Below are 23,549 nucleotides of genomic sequence, written 5' to 3'. Positions count from 1 at the left end.
TTGAACCAACCGGCACAATCCCAATCACTACCTCAGTTTAGCAACACTATGACCACTTTGCACTACAATCAACTTTTTTTTTGTTCTAATTATACAAGAAAGTATACAAAATTATATTAAATTATTCTTTCTTGTATAATTTATGTTTAATTTATGCTTTTCTTGTGAATGTCGTGTCTCTGATGCTGCTGTAAGTAAGTTTTTCATTGCACCTGTGCACACATGTACCTTGCGTGTAACAATAAAGTCAACTTTGATTTCACCTTGTTCTGCTACCTTTAAAGATCTGTGAATGTACACTCCGAGGTCCCTCTCTTTCTCTACATCACTCAGTACACTTCCAGCTACTACAATATCAACGTCATATCCCTATTTTGTCATAGAATCATAACATTATACAGCATGGAAACAGGCCCTTCAGCCCAACCAGTCCATGCCGACCAAGGTGTCTTCCTGAACTCGCCCCATTTGTCAGCATTTAGCCCATATCCCTCTAAACCGTTCCTATCCATGTAGCTGTCCAAGTGTCTTTTAAATTGTACCCATCTCTACCACTTCCCCTGGCAGATCGTTCCATATACTCATTGCACTCTGTGATAAACCTGTCTCTCAGGTTCCCTTTAAATCTTTCCCCTCTTACCTTATTTTGTGTAGACGTTAGTAAAATATTTATAAAGAACCATACTACATCCTTTTCTTCCACAAATAGAATAACCTTTTGGTCCCTGATGGTCCTCACTCTTTCCTTAATTATCCACTTGCTCCTTAAAACATCGTTTGATTTTATTTATTAGTATTTTTTCGCACTGTATCTTTGCTTTCCTGACTTCCCTTCTAATTTCACTTCTACATTCGCTACACCCTGCCAGGCATTAAGCTCTCAAAGACTGACGCAAGTTTCCCTTCTCTGACTTATCCTACTGCTGTGCACCATGTCTGACAAGGAGGCTGCCCAACCTTCTTTCTTTCTGGGAACATTTGCAAATGGAACTAGCTTAGATGAGAATGCTGGTTGGCATGGACCTGTTGGGCCGAAGGGCCTGTTTCTGTGCTGTAAGACTCCATGACTCTTAACTTCTCGCCTGAACCCCCTTGAATCTCTTTGATTGGCACTAATAAATCAGAGATTTATTTACTTTCAGGTAGCTGCTTCCAGTCCATTTTGCGAAACCACTTCACCAGCTGGTATATTAGTGCTTACTCCAATTTAGAGCCTTTTATATTTGTTCTTTTCCATAGCCTTGTCCAATCTAGCTGAATTATGATCACTACCACCGAAATGCTCCCCATTGACACTTCTTTCCTGACCAGCTTCATTCCCTCAAACTAAATCCAGAATTGACCCTTTTCATTGTTTCCGCCTGCTCTTGCCGCACCAAGCTTATCTCCTCACCTTGTCCAGTTCCTTCCCGCCTACATTCAACACTGACCACACACAGCTCTCCAGGGCAGAGAAATCCAAAGATTCTGAGTGAAGAAATTTCTCCTCATTTTGGTCCTAACCATTCTGCCTTGATTCTAAGTCTGTGACCACTGGTTCTACATTCCTCTACTTTCCTCAGTCATGGCTTGGTATGGCGACTGCTCTGCCCGAGACCACAAGAAATGGCAGAGAGTTGATAACACAGCTCAGCACATCACGGAAACCAGCCTCCCCTCCATGGACTCTGTCTACACTTATCGCTGTCTCCGAAAAGCTGTCAATATAATCTAAGACCCCACCCACCCTGGACATTCTCTCTTCTCCCCCCTCCCATTGGACAGAAGATACAAAAGCCTGAAAGCATGTACCACCAGGCTCAAGGACAGCTTCTATCCCACTGTTATAAGACTACTGAACAGATGGACTCTTGATCTCACAATCTACCTTGTCACGGCCTTGGACCTTATTGTCTGCCTGCACTTCTCTTTCTCTGTAACTGTAACACATTTTTCTGCATTCTGTTATTGTTTTCCCTTGTACTGCCTCAATGCACTGATCTGATGAAATGATCTGTATGGATGGCATGTAAAACAAAGTTTTTCACTGTACCTCCGTACATGTGACAATAGTAAACCAATCTACTGATTTACCAGCCAGGAAAGACATCCTCCTTGCATTCACTGAGATCACATCTCGTCGTCCTAAACTCTGGAGAATACAGGTTCATCTACTCAAACCCTCCTTCAGTAGCAACCACCATGCTGGGGCCAGTGCGGTAAACTTTGGTTGCACTCTCCCTATGCTAAGTATATCCCTTCTTAGGTAAGAAGAACAAAACTGTACAGGTAGGTCTCACCAAGGCGCTATATAATTGTGTCATCTAAAAGGCACAGTGATACTTTAACTGCATGTCACCTATTAGGTATCCGAAGTATGGAATCATCGTTGATGGATCACACATTATAAGACTCTGCAACACAATCGAAGCTCTGTATGAATAGCAAACCTGATCTAACAGCCTTTGTGATTGTACAAAGGGCTTATCAAAGTCTCATTTAAAGATGAATAATAGGAAAACACTTGGGTTTTTCTATTTCTTTGCCTTTTGTCCAACCTGGTGGACTGGTTTGACCCCCATAACGTAATTTTAACTGGTGGATTTGAACAAACCCTGGATCCATGTGACACAAAAAGCCTGCCTCACTACTTCACTGACGGTCTCATTTTCACCATGGAAGTCCGGTCCTGTACACTTCCATCCCCCATCAAGAGGGCCTCAGGAATCGCCGTTTCTTTCTGGGAAACAGACCCAACCAGTTTCCGTCCACCACCACCCTCCTCCGCCCGGCAGAACTTGTGCTAACCCTTGACAACTTCTCTCCTTGTACCTCCCACTTTCTGCAAACCAAAGGTATAGCCATGGACACTAGCTTGGCCACCAGTTATTCCTGTCTTTTCATTGGCTATGTGCAGCAAACCATGTTCCACACCTACCCCGACACTGCTTCCCAACTTGTTCTCCACTACAACCTACCCTGGCACTGCTTCCCAACTCGTTCTCCACTACAAAGTCCGGATGAAGGGTCTTGACCCAAAACGTCGATTGTCCATTTCCCTCCATAGATGCTGCCTGACCCGCTGAGTTCCTCCAGCACTCTGTGTGTTGCTCCAACTACTCAATATGATCATGGCTGACCTACCCCAAGAATCATCTCCTCCTAGCCCTCAGTTCTCCACACACTCAAAAATATATCTACCTCTTTAATACTTCCAGTGATCTAAGCTCCACAGCCCTCCAGAGTACAGTGTTCCAGAGAGTCACCACCCTCTACAGAAAGGAACTTCTATGCACCTCAGTATTAAACGACCAAGCCCTAATCTTCCAACCGCATCCCCTCGTTAGAGATTCTCCCACTAGTGGAAACATCTTGACATCTACCCTAAGGGTCTTCTATATTTCAATAGGATCATCTCTCATTCTTACAGGAGTAGATCATTCAGACCCTCAAGCCTCCTCTGATATTAAAATCAGTCGTGTCTGAGCTGTGTCTTAAATCCATCTCTTGGTTCCAGGACACTTAGAACATAGAACATAGAACAGTACAGCAAAGGAACAGGCCCTTCAGCCCACCATGTCTGTGCCAAACATGATGCCAAATTGAACCAATCCCTTCTGCCTGCACATGATCCATATCCCTCCATCCCCTGCATATTCATGTGTCCGTCTAAAAGCATCTTAAACACCACTATTGTATCTGCTTCCACCACCACGCCTGGCAACATCTACCACTCTGTGTAAAAAATTTGCCCCGAACATCTCAACCTATGCCCTCTAGTTTTAGACTCCCCTGCCCTGGGAAAAAGACTGTGTGCATTCACCCTATCTATGCCACTTATGATTTTATACACATCTTTCAGGTCACCCTTCAACCTCCTATGTTCCAGAGAAAAAGGCCCCGAGCCTATCCAGTCTCTCCATATAACTCAAGCCCTCCAGTCCCAGTAACATCCCCGTGAATTTTTTCCGCACCCTTTCCAGTTTACTGGCATCCTTCCTGTAGCTGGGCCACAAGAACTGCACATGGACGTTTGCTAAGCTGGGAGGAAGCTGGGCTTAAAGAAGATGTAAAGAGGCTTCAGGAGGTTATTGAGGGGTAGGTAAATGGGCAAGGACATGGCTGATGGAAAATATTGAGGGAAAATATGAGGCTACCTGCTTTCATAGAGAAAATAGAAAGGCAGGCTGTTGTTTAAATAGTAAGGGACTGAAAAGTTCTATATAGGACTCCAGTCAGACCACACTTGGAGTATTGTGTTCAGTTCTGGTCGCCTCATTATAGGAAGGATGTGGAAGCTTTAGAGAGGGTGCAGAGGACCAAGACGTTGCCTGGATTGGAGAGCATGTCTTATGAGGATAGGTTGAGTGAGCTGGGGCTTTTCTCTTTGGAGAGAAGCAGGATGAGAGGTGACTTGATAGAGGTGTACAAGATGATAAGAGGCATAGATTGAGTGGACAGTCAGAGACTTTTTCCCAGGGTGACAATGGCTAACGTGAGGGGACGTAATTTTAAGGTGATTGGAGGAAGGTATAAGGGGTAAGTTTTTTTTTACACAGAGAGTGGTGGGTGTGTGGAACACACTGCCAGCAGGGGTTGTGGGGGCAGATACATTAGGGACATTTAAGAGACTCTTAGATAGACACATGAATGATAGAGAAATGGAGGGCTATGTGGGAGGGAAGGGTTAGATAGATCTTAGAGCAGGATAAAATGTCGGCACGACATCGTGGGCTGAAGGGTCTGTACTGTGCTGTGGTGTTCTATGTTCTATGTTCAGAGGGACCCAGGCGTCCTTGTATGTGAACACTAGGAGTTAACATGCAGGTAGAGCAAACAATTTGGAAGGTGCGTTGGTCGTTGGCCCATTGATGGAGAATTTGTGTCAAAGAGAAAAGATATTTTTCTGCAGTGATCTAGGGCCGTGGTGAAGCACATCTGGAATATGGGCACAGGTCTGGTCTTCCTGCCTAAAGGAGGATATTGACACAGTAGGGAGAGTGCTGAGAATGTTCATCGGATTAATTCCTGGGATAGGGGAGCCTCGTCACATAAGGAGAGGTTAAACAGACTGGGTCTTGCTCTAATGTTTAGAAGAATGAAAGGTGATCCTATTGAAACGTACATATAAAAGTACTAATCCTTAGGAGGTTTGACAAGGTAGATGTGGTGACAATGACTTCCCCTCCCTGGCTGGTTGGACTGATGTCTTCAGTTGCACTGATGTCTTCAGTAAACCGTGAACGTCCTCAAACCTGTTTCAGTTTTATCCCTTGGACCACCGCAAGGGAGAACTCTTCACTGCATTGGATGTTCAGGAGGTGACAGGGAAATCAATATGGCGCCGAAGCTTGGCGACTCATTGCAAACTGCTCTCTGCAGATCTGCTCATTACTTTTACTATAATCGTTCTACTCTTTTAAATTTAAATTCTATGTCACTGAGTATCACTCACCTTATTGTCTACCTGCACTGCACTTCCCTGTAGCTGTGACACTTTACTCTGTATTCTGTTATTGTCTTTACCCTGTACTACCTCAATGCACTGTGTAATGAATTGACTTGTACGAACGGTATGCAAGACAAATTTTTCACTGGACCTTGGTATACGTGACAATAACAAACCAATACCAATGCAGTTAAGATTTACAAACAGATGGATGTTCAAAAGAAAATGGAAATGCTAAAGAAACAGATATTAAAAAAAGTTGTAGCTGACGATTTATTTCAGTATAGAATATCCAGGTCCTCTCTGGGTTATACATGTCTGGATACTTCTCAAATATTGTGAAAGTCTCTGCCTCCACCAGCCCGTCACAGTGCGTTCCAGATTCCAACCACCCTCTGGGTGAAAAAGTCCTTCTTTAGATCCCCTTTAAGCCTCTTACACTTCACCCTAAACTTACGTCCTCTGATGTTCTGTACCTCTGCTGTGAAGGAAGGTTTCCTCCTATCCCCCTTACTTCTACCTCTCACAAGTTTGAACATCACTACCTGGTCCCCACTCAGCCTCCCCAGCTCTGAGGAAATCAATCCCAGCCCATCCAGTCCCTCCTCATAACTGCAACGTTCCATCACGGATGACATCCTCTGCACCCTTTCCAGTGCAATCACATCCTTCCTGCAGTGTGGTGACCAGAACTGCACGCAGTGCTCCAGCTGTGGTCTGACTAATGTTTTACATTCTCCTGTCATTCCCATCGACCCCCCCAAAACTCCACCACACATCTACTCACTGAGGGCTAATTTTTACACACAGAGTGGTAAGGTACCTGTAACTCGTTGCCGGGGGGAGTGGTGGAAGCAGATACAACAGCAACATTTAAGAGGCTTTTAGACAGGCACATGAACAGGCAGAGAATGGAGGGATATAGACCATGTGCAGGCAGTTGGGATTAGTGTGGATTGACATCATGGTCAGCACAGACGTTGTGGGCCGAAGGGCCTCTTCTTGTGCTGGCTCTTCTATTTAATTAACTAACAGCACGATTTTGAGACATGGGAGGAAACTGGAGTATATGTGGGAAACCCGTACGGTCACAGGGAGAACACGAACAGCACTGGAGGCCAGAACTGTTCGCTTTCTAAATCAATATGGCTTTTAATTTCAGCATTTTTAATATTGGTGACATTTATTCAACCAAATATATTGCAGGCTAAAATTCCCCCACTACACAACACGCAAATGCATTATGCTGCAATTCAATGGGATTTGCAATCACCAGACATTTATCTACAGTTTAATCATTTAAAAGCAATAAAAGTTGACAGTTGCTGGTGGAAACTGGGTTGTAATCAATAGACTTCTTTCCTGAAAATCAATTATGCAGTAAATTAATGTCTGGAGATAAAATACTTTAGATTACAGCGCAAATTCCATCTGTCGCATGTGTGGGACAGGGAAGTTTTAGCCTGGTAGATAGAACAAGCAACGCTAGCACAACCCTCCCCACCATTGAGGACATCTTCAAGAGGCGGTGCCTCAAGAAGGCGGCATCCATCAGTGAGGACCCTCACCATCCGGGACATGCCCTCTCCTCGTTACTACCAGGTACAGGAGCCTGAAGGCCCACACTCAACGATTCAGGAACAGCTTCTTCCCCTCCGCCATCAGATTTCTGAACGGTCCATGAACCCATGAACACTGCCTCAGTACTCTTTTTTTTGTGCACTATTTATTTAGTTTTGTAATTCATAGTAATGTTATATCTTTGCACTGTACTGTTGCTGCAAAACAACAAATTTCACGTCATATAAGTCAGTGATAATAAACCTGATTCTGATTCTGAAGCAGCTATGATTTAAAAAGAGGGCTTTAACTCAGAACTACCAGGAAATCCCTTGTGGGCTCAGGGATAGGAATTTGGCAAAATGTGTTTGTTATTGAGTGGGAGCAAAATAAAGGGCAGTGCAGACACAAGAGACCGCAGATGCTGGGATCCGGAGCAACAAACAACCTGCTGGAGGAACTCAGTGGGTTGAGCAGCGTCTGTGGGGGGGGGGGGGGGGGGGGGGGAAGGAATTGTCGATGTTTCCGGTCGAAACCCAGCATCAGGACTGAGAGAGGAGAGGCAAGATCACCGGTGTAAAGGGGAGAGGGGGTGTGGCGGGAAAGGATTCCGGCACAATTGGTGGGCTGAGGAGGGGTGTTAGATGACAGGCAAGTAGTGACAGGTAGGGGAGGGGAGCGGGGATGGGGGTTGGACGACAGATGGAGGCAGACGAGAGAGCGAGGGGGGGGGAAACCAAAGATGGAGCAAGGTCAGGGGGAGAGGGGAGTGTGAAGGCTGGAGATAGGGGCAGGTGAGGGCAGAATAAGGGTAGATCCTGACTCTGTGATGGGGAAGGTAGATTTGGCAGCCGGTGTTACACTGATGTCAGTAGAGGGGAATGCAAAGGAAGGTGCAAATCTGTGACATGGTGTCCACTACTTTACACCAACTGATAGGGTGGACACAGGAAACCATACAGTCCATGGTACCTCTACTGTTCCTTGAGGTCCCAAAGGGTCTTTGATCTAACTGCATGTACCTGCCTGACGTTAAAACACTGGAAACACTCAGCAGCTCGGGCAGCTTCTGTGGAGACAGAAACAGAGTTAATGTCTCAGGTCTGAGACCCTTCATCAGAACCGATCTGTTGAGGTTTCCCCCAGCATTTCCTGTTTTCATTTTGGATTGCCAGTATTTACTTATTTTTTAAATTTTCACCCCTGCCTGATACATCCAAGAGATTTAGAAGAAATCTGAGGAATCTGGGAGAAGGTTGGAATCTATAACCACCTGAGGGTGTGGCAGAGACACAACACTTAAGCAAAATGCAGACAAGCGCTTGGATCGCTAAGGTTTCAGACCAGGTGCTGGTAAATGGGATTAGTATAGAAGGGCACTTAATGGTCAGCATTGACATGGTGGGCTGAAGGGCCTGCTTCTGTGCTGTATGATTCAATGACTAAAAATAATTTAAAGAGGTTATAAAATCATGAGGGGCATAGGTAGGGTGAGTGCACACAATTGTTTTTTTCCCACAGAAAGGGAATCAAAAACTAGGGCATCAGTTTAAGGTGAGAGGGGAGAGATTTAAAGGGGACCTGAGGGGCAATTTCTTCACACAGAGGGTGGTGCGTATATGGAACGAGCTGCCAGAGGGAGTGGTTGAGGCAGGTACATTCGTAACATTTAAAAGACAGTTGGACAGGTACATAGATGGGAAAGGTTTAGAGGGATATGGGCCAAATACGGGCAAATGGGACTGGCTTAGATGGGAATCTTGGTCGGCCTGGACTAGCTGGGCCAAAGGGGCTGGTTCTGTGCTGTATGACTCTATGACTTCAGATTGAACCTACGTCAGGTGTGAATCAACAGTCTTGCACCAGGCCTCCGGCTGGGCTGGTGTGGAGAATGGAGGTGACAGTGAGGACATTTTGACTGTCAACATCTTTCCGAGGACATTATTTTGACACCCAGTAAAGCTGAGGTGGATCATTGGGCAGGCACGGTAGTGCAGCGGTTAGTGTAATGCTTTACAGAGCCAGTGACCCAGGTTCAATTCCGGCCACTGTCTACAAGGAGTTTGTACGTTCTCCCTGTGTCTGCGTGGGTTTCCTCCGGGTGCTCCGGTTTCCTCCCACATTCCAAAGACGTAGGGGTTGGGAATTTGTGGGCATGCTATGCTGGCGCCGGAAGCGTGGCGACACTTGTGGGCTGCCCTCAGAACATTCTACGCAAAAGATACATTTCACTGTGTGTTTGGATGTACATGTGACTAATAAAGATATCTTATCTTAGATACCTTTTTACTTTACGTGCCATTGAGAGTAAATTCGACTAACTTCTTCCCAATATAAATGAACTGTGAATTTGACATTCACCTTAGCAGCCTTGCCCTCCCAGTTAATGCTGAGTAGACTGTAAGGTTCTCTAGCATCCTCCTTCTCCTAAGGGAATCTCTCGGGGTTGAGGACGACAAGGTTCCTCTCCAGCTGTGTGCGTTGTGATGAGCCCAATGTGGGACTCACAGACCCTTCCACAGATGGGGCAGGAGTCTGACAGAACGGGTGGTGGTAGGGCAGGGTTAGTTTGTGAGATGGTTCACTCCTCCTGCCATTTACGTTGGGCTTTCTTCTTCTCAATACCACCCCGAATGCTTCTTCTCCATTCTCAGTGGACATGGGTCAGGGGTTAGGGAGGATGTCGCATTTCAAATGTACTACATGTTATTACTGGCTTTTAGATGCGAAAATCCCATTTTAAAAGTAACTGTTTTGATCTTTCCACACAGAGACATTGGCCTTCGCAATGTGGTAAACTCTCTGATGTAATCTTCCCGATTGGTGTTCCACACTTGGGCGAAATCATTCTCGATCTTCTACCCAGGGCCACCAGATGGCAGTGCAGGCCTGCTTTGGTGGGGAGATCTGACCCAGACTAGGGCGTCTGCTCTGCAGAACACCTCTGCTCAGTCTACAACTGTGACCTCAGGCTACCAGTCACCTATCACCTTAACCCTCCTGTCTGCTCCCGTTCTCCCTCCCTGCCTTTGGTCTCCTGCATTTTTCCAAGAAAGGTTCAATGTAAACTTGCAGAAGAACCCTTCATCTTCTGACCTGGCAAGTTACACTTTGGACCAAATGTTGAATTCAACAATTTCCAGTAATGACTCTGTTGCTCTCTCAGAGCCACCATTTGTTTCTTTATTTGTCCTAAACCAATCAATCCTTTCTGTGATTCACTCTCTCCTTCCTTTGAGCTCCCTCTGCCCTCTCACCTCCCCATGCCTTTCTCTGTACCTTAAAACTTGGGATCTACCTGGGTAATTGGGAATGGCCTGGGCACCCGGAATCAGGACTACACTCGGGATCTGGACTGGGCACCCAGAATCCGGACGGCACTCAGGATCTGGACATGGCACCCGGAATCCAGACTAGGTATTTGGGATCTGGACTGGTCACCCAGATTCTGGACTGGGGACCCGGAATCTGGATCGGGTACTCAGGATCAGGACTCGGTAGTCAGGGAGTGGCTCAGTTTGTTCTCTCACCAGCAGTAACATCAATTTTGAAGAAGCGTTTGAAAGAGTTGGCACAGGCACTGTAAACTTCAGTGAATTGTTGTCCCTGCCCCAAGCTCTCTTGTTAGACAATCTGCTGGAAGAACTCAGCAGGTTGAGCAGCATCCGTGGGAGGAAAGGAATAATCGACATTTCAGGTCGAAACCCTGCATCACACCCCCTCTCCTCTATGCTGGCTATCTCCCCTCTCTACTCTCAGTCTTAATGCAGTGTTTTGATTCACAAAGTGGACAATTCCTTTCCTCACACAGATGCTGCCTGACCCGCTTAGTATCTCCAGCATTTAATGTGCTGCTCCAGATTCCAGCATATGCATTCTCTTGTGTGTCTCTCTCTGGTCTACGTACATACCTCTTGAGGCATTCCCAGATAAAGGTGAGGCTCCAACAGACAGTGCTTTTAAGATCCTAGTGACACTCAGTTGATGGACGGGCCAAGTTGCTTGCATGCCCGACACTAGGCTCCTGACCCACTCTACTCCGAGCTCTGTCACAGGACAAGATTGCAGGAAAAGATTCAAGAATGTGGAACCTTGGAGCACAAGTATGTGGCTCCCTGAAAGTGGAGCCACAGGTAGACAGTGTGGTGAAGAAGGCTTTTGGCACGTTGGTCTTCATCAGCCAGGCATTGAGTATAATAGTCGGGAGGTCTTGGTGCGGTTGTACGGGACGCTGGTGAGGCCGCACTTGGAGTATTGTGTTCAGTTTTGGTCACCTACTATAGGAAATGCAAGAAACTGCAGAGAGTTGTGGACACAGCCCAGCACATCACAGAAACCAGCCTCCCCTCCTTGTACTCTGTCTTTACCTAAGATACAGTAGCCTGAGGGCACATACCACCAGGCTCAAGGACAGCTTCTATCCCACTGTGATAAGACTATTGAATGGTTCCCTTATACGATGAGATGGACTCTTGACCTCACAATCTACCTTGTTATGACCTTGCACCTTATTGCCTACCTGCAATGCACTTCCCTGTAGCTGTGACACTTTACTCTGTATTCTGTTATTGTTTTTACCCTGTACTACCTCAATGCAATTGATCTGTACGAACAGTATGCAAGACAAGTTTTTCACTGTACCTCGGACAATTAACCAATACCAATACCAACTATTGATCTCTCAATTTACCTCATCACGGACCTTGCACCTTATTGTCTGCCTGCACTGCACTTTGTCTGTAACACGATATTCTGCATTCTGTTATAGTTTTTCTTTTTTTATCACCTCGACGTACTTGTGTACACAATGATCTGTCTGGGATAGTACGCAAATAAATCATTTCACTGTATCTCGGTGCATGTGACAGTAATAAACTAATTGCCAATTCTTTGAGAGAAAATAGAATGCAGTGTGGTTGAATCCATGTTAGTTTTATAGCAACAACAGCAGGAGGAGGAAGGGTGAATCCAAGACAGGAGGGCACTAAGTCCCCAGAAATTAGGACAATGTTAAATTTAACCGTGAATCATTCACATGATTCTGAACCACCCTCTTCACCACCACAAGACCATGGTGAGCTTGGTTTCTTCTCCCAATTCACTCCTGGGACTTGGGTGTCACTGGCAAGGCCAGCATCTATTGCTCGTCTCTAGTTGCCCTCAGGTGGTGGTGAGCCACCACTTTACAGGGGGCAGCAACAAATATGGAGAGGTCTCCGATATCTCCAAATAACCGGGGAAGGAAGTTTTGGAAAACTGCAGACACGAGAGAGACTGCAGATGCTGGAAATCCGGAGCAACGCACACAAAATGGTGGAAGAACTCAACGGGTCAGGCAGCGTCTGTGGAGGGAAATGAACGGTCGACGTTTTGGGCCGAGACCCTCCATCAGGACCGGAAAGGAAGAGGGCAGAAGCCAGAATAAGAAGGTGGGGGGAGGGGGAGGAGCACGAGCTGGCAGGGGATAGGTGAGTCCAGGTGAGGGGGGTAGGTAGGTAGGTGGGGGAGGGAGGGGTAAAAGGGAACGATGTGAGATACTGGGAGGTGATGAGTGGAAGAGGCAAAGGGCTGAAAAAGAAGGAATCCGGTAGGAGAGGACAGTAGGCCATGGAATAAAGGGAAGGAGGTGAGAAGGTCATGAGGGGAAAGAGAAGGAGTGAGGGGGCCTCAGGACTGAGGGAAAACAGAGGGGTGGGGTTACGGGAAGTTGGAGAAATCGATGTTGAGGCCATCAGGTTGGAGACTCCCAAGGCGGAATATGAGGTGTTGTTCCTCCAACCTGCGACCGGCCTCACTGTGGCAGTAGAGAAGGCCGTGGACAGACAGGTCAGTGTGGGAGTGGGGTGTGGAATTGAAGTGGCCGGCCACCGGGAGGTCCTGGCTGTTGCGGCGGACGGAGCGAAGGCGCTCGGCGAAGCAGTCACCCAATCTGCGTCGGGTCTCGCCGACGTAGAGGAGGCAGCACCGGGAGCGCCGGATGCAATAAATGACCCCGGTAGGTTCACAGGTGAAGCGCTGCCTCACCTGGAAGGACTGTTTAGGGAAGATTGCCACGGGCCACACCATGAGCAGAAGGGGGTTCTGGGGGGGTAGTTTAATCACTAGATAGGGAGATAGAATCATTGAATTGTTGGAGGAGACCATTCAGCCCATTGGCTCTATGCCAACTTCCATAAGAACAATGCTATTCCCCTGCACCATCTGCATTGCCCTGTAAATTAGTCTCTCTCCAGTGCCCATTAAATTCACTTTCAAAGGCCTTACTTGTCCCAGCTCCCTCTCTACAAGCAGTGAGGTTGTCCTCACTTATTCCTTGAATCTTTCTGCCCAGAAGTTTAAATCTGCCTGCCCCTGCTCCTGACCCACTCACTAACGGGAGCAGCTTCCCTCTCCCAACCAGCCAGGACCTTGTCCGCATCCGTCAGATCTCCTCTCAGCCGGCCTCCCGATCACAACAGCCCCCTGCCTATGAGGAAGTCCTCAGTGGGTGGCGCAGTGGCTCAACCGGTAGAGTCGCTGCCTCACAGCTCCAGCGACCCGGGTTCGATCCTGACCTCGGGCATTATCTGCGTGTGGAGTTTGCGTGTTCTCCCTGTGATCACATGGATTTTCCCCCAGGTCCTCCAGGTCCTTCCCACGTCTCAAAGGTCCATGGGTTGGTGGGTTAATTGGCCACTGTAAGTTGCCCCTAGTGTGTAGGTGAGTGGTAGAATCTGGGGGAGTTGAGGGGCAAAGTTGTTTCCCATGGTAGGGGAGTCTAGTACAAGAGGGCATGACTTCAGGATTGAAGGGCGCCCGTTCAGAACAGAGATACGGAGAAATTTCTTTAGCCAGAGAGTGGTGAATCTGTGGAATTTGTTGCCACGGGTGGCTGTGGAGGCAAAGTCACTGGGTGTATTTAAGGCAGAGATTGATAGGTATCCGAGTAGCCAAGGCATCAAAGGCTATGGTGAGAAGGTGGGGGAGTGGGGCTAAATGGGAGAATGGATCAGTTCATGATAGAATGGCGGAACAGACTCGATGGGCCGAATGGCCAACTTCTGCTCCTTTGTCTTATGGTCTTATGGAATGTGGGGAGAATAAAATTGGGATTGATATATATGGTTGGTTGATGGTCGGCATGGACTCAGTGGGCTGAAGAGTCTTTTTCCCTGCTGTGTCTCTCTACGACACCCTTCTCTTTGGTATTGGTATTGGTTTATGATTGTCACTTGTACTGTGGTACAGTGAAAAACTTGTCTTGCATACCGATCATACAGATCAATTCATTACACTGAGTTACATTGAGTTAGTACAGAGTGCATTGATGTAGTACAGGTAAAAACAATGACAGTACAGAGTAAAGCGTCACAGCTACAGAGAAAGTGCAGTGCAATAAGGTGCAAGGACACAACAAGGTAGATTGTGAGGTCTTAGTCCATTTCATTGTATAAGGGAACCATTCAATAGTCTCATCACCGTGGGATAGAAGCTGTCCTTAAGTCTGGTGTTACGTGCCCTCAGGCTCCTGTATCTTCTACCCGATGGAAGAGGAGAGAAGAGAGAATGTCCCGGGTGGGTGGGGTCTTTGATTATGCTGGCTGCTTCACCAAGACGATGAGAGGTAAAGACAGAGTCCAAGGAGGGGAGGCTGGTGTCTGTGATGCGCTGGGCTGTGTCCGCAACTCTCTGCAGTTTCTTGCGGTCCTGGGCAGAGCAGTTGCCGTACCAAGCCGTGATACATCCAGATAGGATGCTTTCTAATTTGTTTTGCCAATTATCTCATACTTCTGGTTTATCCAGCTAGTTGTTCCTGGAAATGGTTCATCCCGTGCACTCAAAAGTTCCCCAGATTTGAGAGCTTCCCTCGGAGAACAACCCCAGCTTCTCCACGCTCTCCACATGGCTGAATCTGAATAAATCCCTTCCGCACCACATCTTTGCCCCAAGGAGAACAACTCCAGCCTCTCCGGTTCTCCTTGGAGCTGAAGTCCCTCACCCTGCAACTGTTCGAGAAAGTCTCCTCTTCACCCTGTCTGGGACCTTCACATCCGTCCCAAAGTGCATTCACCAGAACTGGATGCAATACTCCAGCTGTGGTCCAACTAGTCTTTTGTATAAAGTCACCTGATCATACACCATATTCTGCATTCTCTTTTGTTTTCCATTTTGTAATACCTCGATGTAGTTAAGTAGGCACGGTAGTGTAGTGGTTAGCGTGACGCTATTACAGCGGCAATGACCCGGGTTCAATTCTGGCTACTGTCTGTAAGGAGTTTGTACGTTCTCCCCGTATCTGCGTGGGTTTCCTCCGGGTGCTCCGGTTTCCTCCCACATTCCAAAGACGTACAGGTTAGGAAGTTCTGGGCATGCTATACTGGCGCCGGAAGCGTGGCGACACTTGCGGGCTGCCCCCAGAACACTCTATGCAAAAGGTGCATTTTTGCGTAGTGTTCTGGGGGCAGCCCGCAAGTGTCGCCACGCTTCTGGCGCCAACATAGCACGCCCATCTTATCTCTTATCTGTCTGGATGGCACGCAAACAAAAGCTTTTCACTGTATCTCGGTACATGTGACAATAATAAACTAATTACCACTGTGGAAGCTATTCGACCATCAACCATCCTTTTACACTGATTCCATTTTACTCTCCCCACATTCCAATCAACTCCCTCCAGATTCTACCCCTCACCTACACCCAAGGGACAGTTCACAGCAGCCAATTAACCTTCCAACCCGCACTTCTTTGGGGTGTGGGAGGGAGCATTGGAGCACTGGAAGGCAGTCCACACGGTCATAGGGAGGACGTGCAAACTCCACACCGACAGCGCCCGAGGTCAAGGTCAAACCTGGGTCACTGGAACTGTGAGACAGCAGCTCTACTTGCTGCACCTCTGTGGATCTGTTGAAGGTAAGGGAGATGAAACCATCAGGGAGTTAGGAACGTGAGAGAGAGCAGAGGGGGGAAAGGACGAGAGAGAAAAAGAGGGAAGGAGAAAGAGGGGAAAAAAGGGTAAAAGAGAGAAAGGGAATAGAAGAGAGGAAGAGAAAAAGAAAGATATAGGGAGGTGAAGAGAGACAGAGAGTAGCAGAGACAAGAAACATGTTGCTGAACTTACTGGCATCATCTGTGAAGTCAAAGTCGGTGCCAAGTTCAGCATGGGCCAGGTGGTAGCGGTCTGGGTCACCAAGTGCTGACAGCAGAATTAGCAGCACCACGCCATTGATTAACTAAACAGAAGAAAAAAATTAAGTCATTAACTATTGGGTTTTGTAAGCAAGACTGTCTAAATGCTCAAACGCCTTTCAACAGACCCTGACTTGTTTCCAATAGTCTTGAGCCATCAGTATTACAATGTTCATTGGAGACTGTAACACAGTCTCTACAAAATTACAGAATCTGTATCATCATTCAGCATTTACTATGGGTAACAGCTGAGCTTATAAATCCCTGGACAGGTTTCCGCAGGAGTTTGGATCAAATCCGAGCCCTGCACTCCGGGAAGCATGCTCAGGCCTTGGAGAAGGTGAAGAAGGGACTTATCTAGATGCAGCTGTGTGGAGAGATTGGAAAAACCAGGATTCAAACCCAGGGAGGAATGAGACAGAGTGCTCAGATTTCCAGTGGCAGAGTATTTCAGGCAAAGTGAAAGGTGTTGCACTTTGGGAGGTCAAATGCAAGAGGGAAGGATGCAGTAATCGGCAGGACCCTAAGGAGCATTGACATACGGAGAGATCTTGCAGTGTAAGTCCACAGCTCTCTGAAAGTGGCAGCACAAATGGATAGGGTTGTATGGAAGGCATATGACACGCTTACCTTCATTGGTCGGGGTGTTGAGTATGAACATTAGCAAGTCGTGTTGCAGCTGTATAAAACTTTGGTTGGGTCACATTTGGAGCACTGTGTGCAGTTCTGGTCACCCCATTACAGGAAGGACATGGAGGCTTTGGAGAGGGTGGAGAAGAGGTTCACCAGAATGCTGCCTGGATTAGAGGGCATGAGCTATAAGGAGAGGTTGGACAACTCGGGTTGTTTTCTCAGGAGTGTCGAAGGTTGAGGGGAGACCTGATAGAAGTTTATAAAGTTATGAGAGACATAGATAGCGTGGACAGTCAGAGACTTTTTCTCAGGACGGAAATGTCAAATATTAGAGGGCATAGGTTTAAGCTGAGAGGGGGGCTGTTTAAAGGAGAGTTACGAGGCAAGTTTTTTTTACACAGAGAGTGGTGGGTGCCTGGAACACACTGCCAGGGGTGGTGGTGGAAGTAGATATAACAGCAACATTTGAGAGGCATTTAGACAGGCACATGAACAGGCAAGAAATGGAGGGATACAGACCATGTACAGGCACGTGGAATTCCTTTAGATTGAGATCATGGTCGGCACAGACATTGTGGGCCGAAGGGCCTGTTCCTGTGCTGTACTGTTCTATGTTCTATGTTATAATTGGCAAAGCAAGAGGGGAGAGAAGGGCATTTCTTCTTAATCAGTGGGCTGATGTGATCTGGAGGATTCAGTGAGAACTTGAGGAACGGAACAAGAGAGATGGTTCAAAGAGCTGGCATAAGCATGAAGGGCCAAAGGGCCTCCTTCTGGCTGTATTTTACACCACAGCTCAGGAGTTCATGAACCTAAAGACCTAGTGGTGCCAGAATGAGAAATATGAACTCTTAGCCCAGGAATGCATTAACTGACTGCCCACTCTACGCCAAGATAAGCCACTGGGCTTTGAGCAACCTTTGTCTCCATTAGACCAAGCCTTGGTCAATATGCTCCATGTGCTTCAAGTCTGGGCTGCTGTATGCGGGATTCAAAGGGTTTAATCCCATCAGCAAGATCTCACAAACTGCGGTGCAGTTTTTTCAATTCTTTTTTTGGGATCTGGGCATTGCTGACAAGGCCAGTATTTATTGTCCATCTTTAATGGCCCTTGAGAAGGTGGGAGTGAGCCACCTTCCTGAACCACTGCAGTCCTTCTGGTGAAGGTGCTTCCACAGTGGTGTTGGGGAGGAAGTTCCAGGATTTAGATCCAGCAATGAGGAAGGAATGACAATTTATTTCCAAGTCAGGATGGCGTGTGACTTGGTGGGGGTGTGGGGTTCAATTTGGGCGTGCCTTCCTTGTCCCTCTTGGTGGTAGAGCTCTCCAGTTTGGGAGGTGCTGTTGGAGTAACTTGGATGAGTTACTGCAATGTACTTTGTAGATGGTGCACACTGGATGGTGTCAAGCTCGGTAACTGGTAGGTAGTTTATTTTCACGTGTATCAAGGTACAGTGAAAAACTTTGTTTTGCATGCCATCCATACAGATCATTCCAAAACATAAGTATATCGACATAGAACAAGGGAAAAGCAATAGCAGAATGCAGAATATGGTGTTACAGTTACAGAGAAAGTGCAGTGCAGGCAGACAATAAGGTGCAAAGGCCACGACAAGGTAGATTGAGAGATCAAGAGTTCATCTTTATTCTTGAGATTAGCTGGAGGTGCACTCATCCAGGTAAATGCAGAATATTCCTTTGCGTTCCTGACTTGTGCCTTGTAGATGGTGGAAGTACCTTGAGGCGTCTGCAGATGAGTCACTTGCCACAGTTTACCCAGGTGGTGTAGCGGTTAGTGTAACGTTATTACAGCGCCAGCAACCCGGGTTCAATTCTGGCCGCTGTCTGTAAGGAGTTTGTACATCCTCCCCGTGCCTGCGTGGGTTTCCTCCGGGTGCTCCGGTTTCCTCCCACATTCCAAAGACGTAGGGGTTGGGAATTTGTGGGCATGCTATGCTGGCACCAGAAGCGTGGCGACACTTGCGGGCTGCCCCCAGAACACTCTATGCAAAAGATGCATTTCACTGTGTGTTTCGATGTACATGTGACTAATAAAGAAATCTTATCTTATTGTATGACTTGCTCTTGCAGCCGAGTATTTATGTGGCAGGTCCAGTGATGTTTCTGGTCATTGGTGATCCCCAGAATATTGTTGGAGGGGACTCAGTGGGGGTAATGGTGCTGAACGTTACAGGTAGGTAGTTAGACTCTGTCTTGTTGGAGGTGACCATGCCTGGAGTGAATGTTACTTGCCATTTATCAGCCCACGCTGTTGCCTCAGTGGGCAATGGCTGCTTCAGTTACTGAGGAGTTCAAAATGGAATTGAGCATTGGGCAATCAGCAGTGAGCTTCTCCACTTCTGACCTTTTGATGGAAGGAAGGCCATTGATGACGCAGCGGCGGATGTTTGGATGTAGATATAGGAGCAAAATTAGGCTATTCGGCTCATTGGGTCTGCTCTGTCATCCTATCATGGCTGATCCTCTGTACAACCCCATTCTCCTGCCTTCTTCCTTTAACCTTTGATGCCCCTACTAATCAAGAACCTATCAACCTCCGCTTTAAATATACCCAATGACTTGGCCTCCACAGCCATATGTGGCAATGAATTCCACAGATTCACCACCCTCTGGCTAAAGAAATTCCTCCTCATCTCTGTTGTAAAGCAATGTCCTTTTATTCTGAGGCTGTGCCCTCTGGTCCTAGACTCTCCCACTACTGGAAACATCCTCTCCACGTCCACTCTATCCAGTCCTTTCAATATTGGGTAGGTTTCAATGACATCCTACCCATGTACAGAGATATGGTGAAAAACTTTGTTTTGCGTGCCATTCATACAGATCATTTCATCACATCAGAACATTGAGGCAGTACAAGGGAAAAGCAATAACATAACGCAGAATAAAGTGTTACAGTTACAGAGAAAGTGCAGTGCAGGCGGACAAAAAGGTGCAAGGCCATAACAAGGTAGATTGTGAGGTCAAGAATCCATCTTATGGTACTAGGAGACCGTTCAATAGTCTTATAACAGCAGGATAGAAGCTGTCCTTGAGTCTGGTGGTATGTGATTTCAGGCTTTTGTATCTTCTGCCCAATGAGAGAGGGGAGAAGAGAGAATGTCCGGGGTGGGTGGGGTCATTGATTATGTTGGCTGCTGTACCGAGGCAGCGAGAGGTGTAGACAGAGTCCATGGAGGGGAGGCTGGTTTCCGTGATGCGCTGAGCTGTTCTCCCTTATGAGTGAAAGTAGAAAAATTTTGCCACAGCATTTGCCTGTGAATCAGCTGATGTGGATTATACAAACCTCGCCAGTTTGCAGCAATGATATGGTTTATGTGGAACTGTGTCCCAAAGGGCAGTTCTGCCCTTGTGAATTCAGGACTTGGATTCAATAAAAATATGACTGTTTATTGCTTTGTTTATTGTGTATCAATTATCCAACCAGGCTTAAGGGATCACTGAAAATTTAATGACAAGACTACTTCAGTTACAATGATTACATTCCCATGTGACTTACATTGTGATGGATCTATGTTACCACTCACACATTGCAGACAAAATTAACCTGCTTTGCTAAACTCCTGGAGAGTTTCCTTTATCATTGAAGAATTCACCTGCATCAAAAGCTGTTTTATGTAATGGATATCTGGTTAGTGAATCCAGAAGATCAAATGTTGGTTACTCTCCATTCCAATACAACCGCAGATCAGGTTGCGGATCTGTTGACATTCAATGACCTGTCAATTAAACAATTGCTGTTTGCGAAGTTCTTGGATGAGTGACCTGCTGGTGCATTTCAACTTTCAAAGGCATTTGGAACGGGTACATGGATGGGAAAGGTTTAGAGGGATCTGGGCCAAACGCTGGCAAGTGGGACTAGCTTAGATGGGGCATCTTGGTCGGCATGGACCAGTTGGGCCGACGGGCCTGTTTCCGTGCTGTCTGACCCTATGACTCTATAACTACTGATGCTGAGTGGCATTCATTCTGCGTTTCCAGAGGAAAACAGAGCAAACTGCGTTTAATGTGGAGACCCTGGTGGAGAGGCTGGTGAACCACATGCGGGATGAAGGGATAGAGTAATTGGGAAGGGTGTCATTGAGTCATACAGCACAGAAACAGGCTCTTTGTCCCACCGAGTCCATCAAGCATCCATTCACACTCATCCAAACATTAATCCCTCTTTTTATTCCCCCCACATTCTTATCAAACTGCGGGTTCTTCCATTCACCCATCTACCTTCACCCATAAGGTAGAACAGCTCAGCGCATCACGAAAGCCAGCCTCCCCTTCCACTATCAAGGGGCAGTCTACAACGGCCAGTTAACCTCCCCAACTGCAAGTTTTTGGAACGTGGGAGGAACCTGGAGCAGCCGGAGGAAATTCATGCTGTCACAGGGAGGACGTGAAAAGTTCACACGTGGACAGCACCCGAGGTCAGGATCGAACCGGGGTCTCTGGCGCTGTGAGGCAGCGGCTCTACCTGCTATGCTACTGTGCCACTTGTGTGGAGTGGAAATATCAGCATGTACTGGCTGCTGTGCTGAAATATGGTGTTGGACAAATTTACACAGTAGGGAAAAACCTAAAAGGCAAGCACCTTCCCCACCCCAACAACAACCTCCCCCACCCCACCCCAGATGGACACTGACCCATTCTTCATACACAGCAATTTCCAAGTTTATCATCTTGTGTGATAAAGATGAACTCTTGATCTCTCATTCTACCTCGTCGTGGCCCTTGCACCTTATTGTCTGCCTGCACCGCACTTTCTCTGTAGCTGTGACACTTCATTCTGCATTCTGTTATTGTTTCCCCTTTGTACTGCCTCGTTGTGCTTATCTGTAAGATAAGGTAGGTTTATTAGTCACATGTACATCGAAACACACAGTGAAATGCATCTTTTGCGTAGAGTGTTCTGGGGGGCAGCCCGCAAGTGTCGCCACACTTCTGGCGCCAACATAGCATGCCCACAACTTCCTAACCCGCACATCTTTGGAATGTGGGAGGAAACCGGAGCACCCGGAGGAAACCCACGCAGACACGGGGAGAACGTACAAACTCCTTACAGACAGTGGCCGGAATTGAACCTTGGTCACTGTAATATCATTACGTTAACCGCTACACTACTGTGTTTTCACTGTATCTGGGTACATGTGACAACAATAAACCAATTACCGATTACAACTGAAGTTTGTTGACTGTGCAGCCACAATTAGTTCATCAGTTCTTCTTCTTCTGAGACAGCCTCTAGAGGCTGAGGAAGACCAGCCCTGTTCTAAAATGGTTGCTAAGGGCAACGTGGGAACCACAGACTCTTGCACTAATGGGGTAGGAGGAGGCTGATGGGCTGATGATAGATGGGTGAGTGGGTAGTTTGCAAGGTGGTTCATTCCTTCCGGTGCTTCAACAGGGCTTCTGTGTGCTCCCAGTGCATGGCCGTGAGGTTCTCAAAACCATTCTAGGTACTCCCCCACTTTGAGCGGTCATTGTCAGAGGTTCCCAGGAGTCAGTGGGGACATTGCAAATTTTCAAGGAGACATTGAGCTTTAACCTTGTGCAAGCCCTTCAAATGTCTACAAGTGGAACAACTTTGGCTCCTCCAGCCTAACCTTGCAGCTGAAATATATGACTGGAACCATTCGAGCAAAAATTCTTAATATCCATCCTAAAGTGTGGTGATCAGAACTTACAGAATTGCAGTTGTGATAAAACCAGTGCTTTAGCTTAACTTCCCTGCTTAACTTAATGCCTCAGTTTATGGATTACAAGATCTCATTTGCTTCACTTACTACCCTCTCAACATGCCCTACTCCCTTCACACATTCCTTGATGTACAGGGAGATCTTGTGGTCCAAGTCCATAGCTCACTGAAAGTGGCCACACAAGTCGACAGGGTGGTAAAGAAGGTGTACAGCATTCTTGACTTCATTGGTTGGGGCATTGAGTATAAAAGTCAGGAAGTCAAAGTGCAGCTGTATAAAACTTTGGTCAGGCTGCACTTGGAGTATTGTGTGCAATTCTGGTCGCCCCATTACAGGAAGGATGTGGAGGCTTTGGAGAGAGTGCAGAAGAGGGTCACCAGGATGCTGGCTGGATTAGAGGGCATGAGCTATAAGGAGAGGTTGGACAGACTTGGGCTGCGGCGGAGGCTGAGGGGAGACCTGATAGAAGTTTATAAAATTATAAGTGTAGATAGGGTAGACAGAATCTTTTTCCCAGGGTAGAAATGTCTAATACTGGAGGGCAGAGGTTTAAGGTGAGGGGGGTAAGGAGATGTGCAGGGCAAGTTTTTTCACACAAAGAGTGGTGGGTGCCTGGAACGAGCTGCTGGGGGTGGTGGTAGAAGCAGTTTAATTGGGAATCATGTTCGGAGCAGACATTGCGGGCTGAAGGGCCTGTTCCTGTGCTGTACAGTTCATAGTCTTGGAGTCATAGAGCACTACAGCACAGAAACAGGCCCTTCGGCCCATCTAGTCCATGCCAACCTGATCTTCTGCCTAGTCCCATCGACCTGCACCCGGACCATATCCCTCCAAACCCCTCCCATCCATGTACCTATCCAAACCTCTCTTAAATGTTGCAATTGAACCCGCATCCGCCACTTCCGCTGACAGCTCGTTCCACACTCGCACCATCCTCTGAGTGAAGAAGTTTCCCTCAGATTCCCCTTAAATATTTCACCTTTCACCCTAAACCTATGTCCTCTAGTTCTAGTCTCACCCAACCTGAGGGGAAAAAGCCTGCATGCACTCACCCTGTC

At 47.1% G+C, this 23,549-nt stretch overlaps 1 protein-coding gene across 1 annotated transcript in view; it reads right to left on the bottom strand.

Moving 5' to 3' along the window:
• The window catches only part of laptm4b (lysosomal protein transmembrane 4 beta), a 59,799-nt gene that overhangs the window by 20,766 nt on the left and 15,484 nt on the right, over positions 1–23,549 (bottom strand). Inside the window, exon 2 of the mRNA XM_052023502.1 lies at positions 16,086–16,198. Coding sequence (XP_051879462.1) covers positions 16,086–16,198 — 113 coding nt within the window. The remainder of the gene's footprint in view (positions 1–16,085; positions 16,199–23,549) is intronic.

This window comes from Pristis pectinata, chromosome 9 (genome assembly GCF_009764475.1).
Source record: "Pristis pectinata isolate sPriPec2 chromosome 9, sPriPec2.1.pri, whole genome shotgun sequence".
Classification (NCBI taxonomy): Eukaryota; Metazoa; Chordata; class Chondrichthyes; order Rhinopristiformes; family Pristidae; genus Pristis; species Pristis pectinata.
Note: the sequence above shows the minus strand (reverse complement) of the source record. Positions and strands in the feature narration are given on the sequence as shown.